The sequence below is a fragment of the Mandrillus leucophaeus genome, unplaced genomic scaffold (genome assembly GCF_000951045.1).
Source record: "Mandrillus leucophaeus isolate KB7577 unplaced genomic scaffold, Mleu.le_1.0 Scaffold2, whole genome shotgun sequence".
Lineage (NCBI taxonomy): Eukaryota > Metazoa > Chordata > Mammalia > Primates > Cercopithecidae > Mandrillus > Mandrillus leucophaeus.
Window position 1 is genome coordinate 14300292 of NW_012102031.1, and position 12372 is coordinate 14312663.

At 51.5% G+C, this 12372-nt stretch overlaps 1 protein-coding gene across 2 annotated transcripts in view; it reads left to right on the forward strand.

Moving 5' to 3' along the window:
• The window catches only part of ASCC2 (activating signal cointegrator 1 complex subunit 2), a 55852-nt gene that overhangs the window by 32526 nt on the left and 10954 nt on the right, over positions 1-12372 (forward strand). For both annotated transcript variants that reach the window (XM_011979109.1, XM_011979110.1), the window contains 6 exons: positions 352-459; positions 703-771; positions 964-1038; positions 3014-3194; positions 5908-6122; positions 7026-7145. In XM_011979109.1, the coding sequence (XP_011834499.1) occupies positions 352-459; positions 703-771; positions 964-1038; positions 3014-3194; positions 5908-6122; positions 7026-7145 (768 nt within the window). The remainder of the gene's footprint in view (positions 1-351; positions 460-702; positions 772-963; positions 1039-3013; positions 3195-5907; positions 6123-7025; positions 7146-12372) is intronic.

Sequence of the window (12372 nt, forward strand, 5' to 3'; positions counted from 1 at the left end):
TTTTTTTTTTTTTTTTTTTGAGACAGAGTCTTGCTCTGTCACCCAGGCTGGAAGGCGGTGGCGCCATCATGGCTCACTGCAGCCTTGACCTCCCAGGCAAACGCGATCCCCCTTAGCCTCCCCAGGAGCTGGAACTACAGGCCTGCATCACCACACTTGACTAATTTTTTGTGTTTTTTGTAGAGACAGGATTTCACTGAGTTACTCAGGCTGATCTCAAACTCCTGGGGCTCAAGTGATCCTCCCACCTCAGCTTCCCAAGGTGCTGGTATTTCAGGTGTAAACCATTGCGCCTGACACCTCAGGCCCTTTTTGTCTCCTAAACCTGTGTCTTTTTTCTCTCTGGCCTAGGCTTCTAGGTGACCTGTGGCAGAGGCTCTCCCATTCCAGGAAGAAGCTGATAGAGATTTTCCACATCATCCTGAATCAGATCTGCCTCCTTCCCATCCTAGAAAGCAGGTAAACCCTCAGGAATTGCCTCCTGGTGGAAGAGTCTCCTCCCCAGGCCCTGCAGGAGCATTTCCATTCTTTCGTCTTGGCTTCCTCCCCTGCACTGGGGTTGGCTGAACAGAGATGAGAAACTGAGAAAAATGCCTCATTCGTCCATTGGGCCTCAGCCCTGAAGAGGGGCAGGGGGTGTATAAAGGAGCTGTAGCTCATCTTGCATTGCATGAGCTTATCTTCCCTGGTGTCCTGTTCTAGCTGTGACAACATTCAAGGCTTCATCGAAGAGTTCCTTCAGATCTTCAGCTCCTTGCTGCAGGAGAAGAGGTGAGTGCGGCTGAGCTGGGCCAGGCCTATGACCCTCCCACCAGTCCCCAAGAGGCCTTACATGATAGAGCCCCCGCCATAGGCCCACCACAGCTCTAATAAGGTCGGGCAGTAGACACAGGGAGTGGCCTGCAGCAGCACAGTGTTCCTGTGGCCCCAGCCCTGTCCATCCCATCTGCTCTCTGCCTGCAGGTTCCTCCGGGACTATGATGCACTCTTCCCCGTGGCCGAAGACATCAGCTTGCTGCAGCAGGCCTCGTCAGTCTTGTATCCTTCTACCATAGCCCACTGCGACAGGGCCCAGCTTGACTAGGTCAGAAGTGAGACAGGCTGCTGGAACCCAGAGGAGTAGAAAGAGGTTTAGCCCCAGAACCCACGCGTGGGTCAGCCAGCTGTCCGAGGTGGCCTGCCAAGGTCCCAGCCTCGCCTTTTCTGTTTTTTCTTTCTTTCTTTCTTTTTTTTTTTTTTTTTTGAGATGGAGTCTCGCTCTGTCGCCCAGGCTGAAGTACAGTAGCGCGATCTTGGCTCACTGAGAGTTCACACCATTCTCCTGCCTCAGCCTCCCGAGTAGCTGGGACTACAGCCACCCGCCACCACGCCCGGCTAATTTTTTGTATTTTTAGTAGAGACCGGGTTTCACCATGTTAGCCAAGACGGTCTCGATCTCCTGACCTCATGATCTGCCCCCCTCGGCCTCCCAAAGTGCTGGAATTGCAGGCATGAGCCAGCGTGCCCAGCCTTTTTTTTTTTTTTTTTTTTGAGATGGAGTCTCGCTCTGTCGCCCAGGCTGAAGTACAGTAGCGCGATCTTGGCTCACTGAGAGTTCACACCATTCTCCTGCCTCAGCCTCCCAAGTAGCTGGGACTACAGGCGCCCGCCTGTATTTTTTTGTATTTTTTTAGTAGAGACGGGGTTTCACCGTGTTAGCCAGTATGGTCTGTATCTCCTGACCTCGTGATCTGCCCGCCTCAGCCTCCCAAAGTGCTGGGATTACAGGCATGAGCCTCCACGCCCAGCCTCCCAGCCTCGCCTTTTCTAGAGAAGATGGCTGCTCTGATGCTTGAGGCAGGGGGGATGCAGTCCTAATTTCCCTATGTGTTTCCTGAACATCTGGGCCTATATGACCAAGATGGACTCAGCCCCTCCTCACAGCAGGAGGGGAGGTGGACAAGTAAACAGGCAGTTAGAGCGTCACGTGGGAAGATTTCAGAGGGCAGGAAACCAGAGGAGGTGCCTCACCCAGCGGAGCTCCAGGTGGGGGTGTCAGATGGAAGTGATGTGCAAGCAGAAGAACAGCAGAAAGAGTGGGAGAGCACCAAGCTAGGAGCAAGGACAAGGACAAGAATGTTCCCAGTGGACAGAGAAACAGGCTCCTTGGAGCCACAGACGTCATGTATAGAGTACAGGGAGCAGTCATTAAGGAGGGGTCTCCCAGGAGGAGGAATTGGGGTGTTGCAGGTGAGGTGAAGGCCAGCAATGTGCACAGCCCTGGGGTGACCATCACTAAGAAGTTTGGGCTCTGTCCTGCAAGCGCTGGGGAGCGTGGAAGGTTGTGAAGCAGGAGGTGACATGGGCAGTTCTATACTTTGGAAAAGCTCTGTCTGGCACAGGGAAGAGAATGGACTGGCCCAGAACCACCATGAGGCTCAGGCCAGTGAGGAGGCTGTTGCTGGCATCCAAGCATGGGTGATGAGGGTTTGGACAAGAAGCAGAGTGAGGAAGTCTAAGGGAACTCTCAGATTTCTGGCTTCACAGTGCCCAGGGTGGTTGACAAGGAGGAAGGACAGGGAGGGGCAGCCTATGGGTCATTCTAGTGGTTGCAGTAGATTGCTCAGTCCTGCTTCAGGGAAACCTGATGGCCCACAACCTTTGCAGAATGCCCTCAGCTAGTTGGACAGGAAGCCCAGTGGCAGTGGCCCTACCACGCCCTCCTCCTGGCAGTCAGTACAAAAGAAGAGCTGCTGGCTCGTCCAAACCTGTGCCCCAGGACACTGATGGCAGCCCTGGCCCTGTCTTTACTCAGAGCTGCTTTCTGCTGAGTGGCAGGCCCTAGGTTGTGAAGCCAGCATGGCTGTAGTCTGGCCCATTTTCCCATGCAGCCCAGGTGCCCATGATGCCCGCTTAGGTATAGCCCAGAAAGCCCCTGGCAGGAACCATGTGGTCAGATGCTGGGGAGGGACTGAGAAATTGTGCTGCTTCAGAGCTAGGAACCTAAGGCAGACCCTTTAACAAGTCCTCACAGGGATGAGACGCGGACTGCCTACATCCTCCAGGCAGTCGAGAGTGCATGGGAAGGGGTGGACAGACGGAAAGCCACAGATGCTAAAGATCCATCAGTGACTGAGGAGCCTAATGGGGTCACGGTGATGGCAGAGGCAGTCAGTCAAGCGTCATCACACCCGGAGAACTCGGAGGAAGAGGAGGTATGTGTCTGGGTGGCACTTTTCCCTCTGCGCTTGTCCCTCCTTGGCCCCATCTGAGAGACTGGGGCAGCAGGAAACCTCCCTTCTTTGCTTTTATACTCAGGGAAAAAGGTTTTTTGGGAATAGACAGCCTCAAGCAACTGGTCAGCTCTGTGCTGCCTTTAGAGGGTCCCAAGCCAGGGGCATGCTGGACTGGGTGTGAGGAGAGAGCAAGTTGCTTCAACTATCGAAACCTCAGCTTCCCCTCTATAAAATGAAGGGGCGAAACTTTGTGTAAATGTTTCCACGAGCCCTTCCCGGAGCTCTCCTCTCAACAGATAAAAGTGGAGCTCCTTTGGTTGCAACTGGGAACAGTGCCAAGTCCCATGGTTTGGCCTTCTCGGAAGCCCCTCAGTGGGGCTCCAGGATGCCACTGAACAAATGTAGAAACCTCGGATCTGGTGCCTTCTCTCCAGGCTTTACCAGGACTGGCCAAATCTGTGGCTGTCTTGATTGGCCACCAAGGCCAGGACTCCCCTGCATGTTGGGAGGCAGCATAAGAGTGGTGAAGACCACACAGACTCAAACCAGGCAGCTCAGGGGTGTGACCTGGTTCTGCCACGTGGCAGCTGTATGGTCTTAGGCGCATCACTCACATTGAACCTTGGTTCCTCATCTGTAAGGTAGGGACAGATGCAGTGGCCACCTCCACGAGGTGCTGGGATTCCGAGAGCTATCACATGCCCAGGCTTACCCTGAGCCTGGCTGGCCTTCAGTGCTCCATTAACAAATGCCGCTGTCCTTCCTCCCAGACCCCAGGCTCTGTGATTCCTGCAGGGCCTTGGAAAACAATAGCCTCCTTCACCTTTTCCCACCCTCTTCCCGATTTCGCTGCTTAGCAGACTCATGGAGATTTGTATTGTTGTGATCTGTAAATGTCCTTAAATTAAAAGGCTAACACAATTAAGTAATATTGAGCAATATATAAAATGCTTGCCCCTTAAAAAGGAGATTATAGGCCGGGCACGGTGGCTCACACCTGTAATCCCAGCACTTTGGGAGGCCGAGGCGGGCGGATCACGAGGTCAGAAGATCGAGACCACGGTGAAACCCTGTCTCTACTAAAAATACAAAAAATTAGCCAGTTGCGGTAGTGTGCGCCTGTAGTCCCAGCTACTCGGGAGGCTGAGGCAGGAGAATGGCGTGAACCCGGGAGGCGGAGCTTGCAGCGAGCTGAGATCGTGCCACTGCACTCCAGCCTGGGTGACAGAGCGAGACTCCGTCTCAAAAAAAAAAAAGGAGATTATAATTTTATAATTAAAGGGGAGCATCTCCACACAGTCCAGCTCTGGTGGTTGCTGTTCGCCTCCAACGTCAGTCAACTTGTTAGAGTTGGAAAAGGACCTTGGATTAGTAGAAAGAATCGGTAGAAACCAGGGCTGTTTATGGAGGGCCTGGTCTGTGCCAGGTACTGTGCTCACTGGGTTTTGTGCCATCTTTGAACTATTTGAAACAACCCCATGAGGTGGGTGGTATAGGCCCATTTTATGAGGAGGAAACTGAGGTTCAGAGAGGGGAAGCACCCTGCCTAAAGTCACACAGCCAGTAGCCCAGCTGGTAAGTCATACAGTCCCTTCAAAATTTTAATTTAATTTAATTTATTTATTTGGTTGGTTTGTTTTTGTTTTGTTTTGTTTTGTTTTGAGATTGAGTTTTACTCTTGTTGCCCAGGCTGGAGTGCAATAGTGCGATCTCTGCTCACTGTAACCTCCGCCTTCTGGGATCAAGCAATTCTCCTGCCTCAGCCTCCTGAGTAACTGGGATTATAGACACCCACCACCACACCCAGCTAATTTTTTGTATTTTTTTAGTAGAGATGGGGTTTCACCATGTTGGACAGGCTGGTCTCAAACTCCTGACCTCAGATGATCCGCCTGGCTCAGCTTCCTAAAGTGCTGGGATTATAGACATGAGTACCACGCCCGGCCTAATTTATTTTATTTTTTATTTTTTGAGACAGGTTCTTGCTCTGTCACCCAGGCTGGAGTGCAGTGGCTTGATCAAGCTTACTGCAGCCTTGACCTCCTGGGATCAAGTGATCCTCCCACCTCAGCCTCCTAAGTAGCTGGGACCAAAGGCGCACGCCGCCATGCCTGGCTAATTTTTTTAGTAGAGACAGGGTTTCACTGTGTTACCCAGGCTGGTCTTGAACTCCTGAACTCAGGCAATCTACCTGTCTCAGCCTCCCAAAGTGCTAGGATTACAGGCATGAGCCACTACGCCCAGCCACCTGGCTACTTTTTAAAATTTTTTGAACTGATAGGGTCTTGCTCTGTTGCTCAGGCTGATCTAGCTCCTGAGCTCAAATAATTCTCTGGCCTCAGCCTCCCAAAGTGCTGGGATTACAGGTATGAGCGACTGTACCTGGCCTTAAATTTTTTTTATTTTTTGTTTATTTTCCTGGATATGTAGTAGGTGTATATATTTATAGGTTACATGAGATATTTTGATACAGGCATGCAATAATCATAACAATCACAAGCCCCCTTTTTCACAGAGAAAGAAATGGAGGCTCAGAGAGACTTGAGTCACTTGGCGAAGTTCTCACAGGCAGGAGGGGCAGTTCCAGGACTTGAACCAGATCCCTCATGCCTAGTCCAGTGCTGTTTGGGGCCTGTGGCCCTATCACCGGCCCACTTAGCCTTCCCCTTCTTGGCTCTGGCTCTCACTACAGTGCATGGGAGCAGCCGCGGCTGTGGGCCCTGCTGTGTGTGGGGTGGAGCTGGACTCACTCATCTCCCAAGTGAAGGACCTGCTGCCAGACCTTGGTGAGGGCTTCATCCTGGCCTGCCTGGAGTACTACCACTACGACCCAGAGCAGGTGATCAACAATATCCTGGAGGAGCGGCTGGCCCCCACCCTCAGCCAGCTGGACCGCAACCTAGACAGGTGGGAGAGACAGGTGGGAGGAGGCTCCCGCTGCCCAGGCTGCCTCAGGATGGGGCCCCTTCCTCTCTTCCTTCCCTCATTTGTGGCCCAGGACTCAGCTTGTTCTCTCTTCCCAGCCATTTAAACTAAAGCCCTCTTTGGGGAAACATAAAAACCTTAGGCCCCACAGGAGTTGTTCACTTGCCCCAGGCAGGGCAGAGAGTATACACATCCCTGCCACACTTTGTGGGAAGGTTGATTAGAGCCATGGTTGTGTCTTTAGGGATGTGACACAGAGTTGTTGAGCCCTTCTGATCCCCTACATTCCTGACCTGCCCCTGTCATTACCACGTTCCCACTAGATTTGTGAGAGAGGATGGCCACAGCTTCTCACTTTCATCACATCTACCATTTGTTTGGCCCACTGCTGCCCTGAAGGCCCCATGGGACAGCAGGAACCAGTGCCCGAAAGGGTGTGTCTTCCATAAGCAAGTGATGTTTACCAAATGAATGAGTGAAGTTAGCTTTGTGCCTTTGGACAAGTTCCTCAGCCTCCTTGTGCCACATTTTACAGATGAGGGCACTGAGGCACAATGACGTTGAGTGATCTGTGACTATTGATCTCATGGGACTATTACAAGCATTAAATGAGGGATAGCGCTTTTAAGAAACAGAAGGAAACGCTGTGTGAATGGCATGCAGTGTATGGAGGAGAGCTTTGTTCGAGGTGTGGCTGCATACCCAGGCAGGGGCCAGGTCAGGCGGAGGCTTATCTCCCTCTTCAAGGTTTGAGATTGTGTCCTAGGAGTGTCTGTTGAAGGGGACTGAAAAATCCGATGGATTTAACACAGCAGGGAGGCGTGGGGTGCACGTTGCTTCAGCTGGCAGGGCCCCCTTAAATTGATCTCTGTGTCCCCCACCCAGAGAAATGAAACCAGACCCTACACCCCTGCTGACGTCTCGCCACAACGTCTTCCAGAATGACGAGTTTGATGTGTTCAGCAGGGACTCAGTAGACCTGAGCCGGGTGCACAAGGGCAAGAGGTGAGTGCAGTGGGCCATGCGGTTCCGATACCCCAACTCTGGAAGTGCAGAGAGGACACAGGGAAACCAAGGGCTCCATCTTCGCAGAACTGGACATGGAGTATCAGCACAGGGATCCCTTCACAACCCTAGACCTGTGCACCCCCAGTGGTTAGAAGCAGGTTCTCTAATGATCGGTCTTCAGGTTCTGACTCTGTGCAGGGAGGCTGTTAGTGAATCCCCCTTGTTGATAGCAAAAGGTCAGAAGGGCCAAAACTCTCCCCGCTTCCCTTCTTCTTATATCTTTAATGTGTTAACCATCAAATCACTGGTGGACAGTGCTTCCCAGAAACCACTCTTTGACCTGATTTTCCCCAGGCTGTGACAAAATGAGAAAATTAAGGACTTTGAGTGAGCTTTTCAGAAGGTGAACATATTCCACTTTAAGGCCTTTCTATTTATTTTTAGTTTATGTCCTTCCTACGTTTTTGGCATTGAAAAGTCCGTTCATGATTTATTCATTTATGCAACAAATATTTGTCTAATACTTACAGCATTCTAGGCTCTGGATTAATTAGGTTCTGAGGATATAGTGGGGAGTGAAACAGACACGGCCCCTGCCCACGTGGAGTTTGCATTAATCAACTCATCAAACAAGCAACACCAAATCACAGATATAACAAATACTACAAGCTGGAGGTGCACAGAATTCTGAGCCTTTGGTAGGACTTCACCCCAGGCAGGAAGGCTCCTCTGAGAACATGACATGGCACCGAGAGCTAAAGGGTGAGGAGGGGTCAGTTCTGCAAAGGAGGGAAGGAGAGGTTCCCAAGCAGAGTGAGCAACAGGGACAGTGGTCCCGAGGCCATAGTGAGTACAGCAAAGGGTCCCATGAACCGACAAGGCCAGCATGTTTTATGTTTTGAAAAGAGCAGGGCCGGGTGTGGCAGCTCATGCCTATAGTCCCAGCACTTTGGGAGGCCAAGGCAGGTGGATCACTTGAGCTCAGGAGTTCGAGAACAGCCTGGGCAACATGGTGAAGCCCCATATCTACAAGAAATACAAAAATTAGCCGTGTGTGCTGGCACACGCCTATAGTTCCAGCTATTCTGGAGGCTGAGGCGGTAAGATCACTTAAGCCCAGGAGGTCAAGGCTGCAGTGAGCTGTTATCATGCCACTGTACTCCAGCCTGGGTGACACAGTAAGAACCTGTCTCAAGAAAGAAAAAAAAAAAAAAGAGTTCACTCAGCTTTGGAGTGATGACCCATCAGAGGGACAGAGAGTCGGATGTATTGGTAAAGAGTACAACATCCAAGTGGAAAACTGCAAAATAAGATGTATTCTAGTCCCCCCGAGTTCTGCATGGAAGCTAGAAATCAGGGGACCTCTGGACAAGTACAGGTTGCTCTTTCACCATCACGTGGATGGGGATTGTGAGGTTCAGAGAGGGAGGAGACCAGTCAGCCTCATTCTTGTGGTAGGAGCCCCAGTGGTGGAAATGTCAGGTGCTTCTTCAGTTAGGGCCCTGTGTTGTTACCCCTCCCTAGGGCCGTTCACTGTTAAAAGCTTGGCTGGCTGAGGGCTTGGGGAACCGACGCAGGGCAACTACAAAGCCATCTGGCTGGCTGGACAGGAAGCACTTGCAAACTGCTTAGTCATACACATCGCAACACCCCCAGATCCCAGACTAGAGGTGTTATCCTGCATCATTGCGACATCCCCAGATCCCAGGCCAAAGATGTTATCCTGGACCAGTGGCCGCTTTCCAGGCCAGCATGACCCTCTGTAGCTCTAGCGGTGGGCAAGGAGCAGACACGGGGTCCTCCAGGCTGGTAGAAGGCTGGCCCCCTGCTCCAATCCAGGGAGCCTGATTGGTAAGTTCCCCACGGAAGTTAGCCATCTCTGGACATGGCCTTTCACCTTGATCTGTGGTTTTGCCCAGGGCCCATGGTATTGTAAGGTCTCATCTCACCCCACGTAGGTCGTAAGTCACCTATGAGCATTTGCCAAGGGGCTGGTCCCAGCTGTCAGGGTCAGCAGAGTGGCTGGCATTGAGGTGGCCAGGTTTCTGGAGCGCTGTGCCCTTGCTCCTGGGGCCCTCTGGGCTGCCATGCAGAGAGACTCATTGTGCTGGGTAGCCCAGGGGCTGCAGATTGCAAAGAGGCAAAGCCTCCATTCATGTGTTCATTATTTATTCATTCAGCAAATATTTATTAAGCGATTTACTAGCACCAGATCCTATGCTAGACACCAGGGAAACAGGGTGAGCTGGATACCCAGGCCTTGCCTTCAAACGATCATGAGGAAGACCATTAAACAAGTAAGGACAGAGTGGGAGGTGCTGGGTTGGGGTACACAGGAACTTCAGCAAGGACACATGTCCTAATCACATGGGAAATTAGGTAGGACACTGCAGATGGTACTGGAGTTAAAATGTGTTTGTTGTTGAATCAGATAGGCTGTTGTTGAACTGAGTGGCCTAAGTAGTAAGGAAATCTGTTCCCTTGCATGACAAGGCAGTGTAAGGTAGGGCAGTCTAGGCTTGGTTGAGCTATCATCCAGAATGTATCTTTCCTGTCTCTTGGGGCCTCACTTCGTGGTCAGGCTACTTCCTTTGAGGCTGCAGTAGGGGCTGCAGCAGGAGCTGTTTCTCCTATGGCTTCCAGACATGACAGTGCCAGGAGATAGTCCAGACCAGGTCTTCCTGTGTCTCTCCTAGAGACTAGGGTACCTTTCCCAGAAGTCTCCAATACCCCTCATATCTCATCAGGAAAACCAAGTCACAGAGTCCAGGCCTGTAGCTCCAGGGTCCAATGGAAAGGTAGAAAGACCTAAAGAAAATGTAGGGTCTGTTTGGAGAATAGGTGAGGTGCAGCATGGCTATTGTGGAGACATCAATACATGTGCTACAGGTATATCATAGCCAGTGAAGGAGTCAGTGAGCAAGAGGCAGGGTCCCCTAATGCCTTTGGACAATTCCATGGTGCCCTGGAAGATAATATGTGTTCTAAAAATGTGCCGGCCGGGCATGGTGACTCATGCCTGTAATCCCTGCACTTTGGGAGGCCAAGATGGGGGAATCAGCTGAGGTCAGGAGTTCAAAACCAGCCTGGCCAACATGGTGAAACCCCATCTCTACTAAAAATACAAAAAATTAGCCGGGTATGGTGGCAGGTGTCTGTAATCCCAGCTACTTGGGAGGCTGAGGCAGGAGAATCGCTTGAACCTGGGAGGCAGAGGTTGTGGTGAGCCGAGATCGGGCCATTGCACTCCAGCTTGGGCAACAAGAGTGAAACCCCGTCTCAAAAAATAATTTAAATTTTTTTTAAATGTCTGTGCCCTTGGTCTGCCTTTTGGGGAGTCACAGAGCACATTAAGGCTCTGAAAAGTCCTGTAGTAAAAGAAACAGGATTCACTTTGTTGAGCCCAGAAGGTGCTGGATCTACTTCTACATGTCATCTTATTTCTTTCTCACATCAGCCCTGGGAAGTGGGCGCCGAGAGAAGGAACTGAGACTTAGCGAGGATGAGGGACTTGCCTGTGGTCACACAGCCCAGGAAGTGGCAAAGCAGACCTGAAGCAGGAGACCTATGCCTGGCCCTGGCTCTGCTCTTAGTAGCTGTGTGACCTTAAGAGGGTTGCTCTGCCTCTCTGGATCCCCTGATTCTTCACCTGGAAAAGGAGTCTGTAGCTTCTGCAGGCTCTTTAGAAGTTCAAAGGCAGGGGTCACCCTGCTAAGGACCAGTTTGAATTGGGCCTTGAAGGACAGGCTTGAGTAGATGAGGAAGGGAAAGGTGGTGAGGTTTCAGGGGAACCCGCATGTTCCCTGGGCTTGCTTCCAACTTGGAGGCTGAGGAAGCTACCTGCTCCAGCGGGTCTCTGCAGCCACCATTGCCTGTGTTTCCAGGCTTGACTGAAGTTCTGGCCTCTAATGCATCTTCTCCCAGCTGACTTTGATCCTGATTTTTCTTTTTCCTTCCTGGCTCCAAATGATGTCTGGGGCCAAGGTTACACCTCCCTGGACAGGCTGCCCGGGTGCCTGGGTTTCACTGTCCCTACCTATGTCTTCTTCCAGGGCACAGCTAGGGTGGGTGGAGCTTGCCATGCTTCTCTGCCTGGCCCTGCCAGGAAGCCACATAACCAGAGGCCACATAGCATGGAAGAACTGCCCCACTGCACAGAACCAGGGACGGGATGGACCAGAAGCTGAAGGTGTAGCAGAAAGGATGGTGACGCCTCTCATTATTCCTCAGTCTCATGGCCCAGCGCAGGTCCTGGAAGCTATTAGGCCCTTAGGAAATATGTGTCAAATGCATGGATGTGCTCCTACCAGTGGCACCTACCGCCTGAACAAGCTTGGGCTCCTTTTTCTTCCTCTCTATCTCTTTTTCAACTTAGCGAAGAAAGCCAGGTACAGGGCCAAGGTCACAGTCACAGGCCCCTTCCCTGGTGGATGTGAAAGATTTCTTTGAACTGAGATTTCTCCCTGGTCTAAATCAAGTGCACCATCCCTCCTGCCATACCCTGGGGCTCCTGGTCCAGTCAAGTAGCCTCCTACCGTGGAACCTCCATTACCCCTTCCTACAGATGCCCCGCCAGTCCTCCTGAACCAAGTTCATTCCTTTTGTTTCCAGGGCCTCTGTTCAGCACATTTTGTGTTGATTGGTCTGTCATCCCCACTACACTGAGTTCATGAGGGCAGAGCTATATTTTCTTCATTTCTGAATCTCTCCCCAACTCAGCCTCATACCTTGCCTGGCACAGAGCAGGTCCTTAATAAAGACTACTGAAAAAAAAAAAAACACAAAATATTAGCCGAGCTTGGTGGCACACACCTGTAGTCCCAGCTACTCGGGAGGCTAAGGCAGGAGAATTGCTTGAACCTGGTTGGCAGAGGTTGCAGTGAGCTGAGATCGCGCCACTGCACTCCAGCCTTGGCAACAGAGTGAGACTCTGTCTCAGAAGAAAAAAAAAAAAAAAAAAGACGTGAAGGGAGGCAAACCGTTGTCCACCACGCTGAAGGCTGCAGTCCTGACCTGCCCTGGCTGCCAGGCAGACAGCCCGACAGACTGAGACGGACTCAGACGCCTGCCTCTCCCTGCACCAAAAGCCAGTTAATAGAAGATTTTTATGGAAGCTGTGTTTGGCTTTGTGTCTTTTCTTTTTTTTTTATTATCTTACCCTTGATACATTCCAGAGACCCGATTTCACAGCTAAGCTGGATTTTCTTGCCTGGCATCTCATATT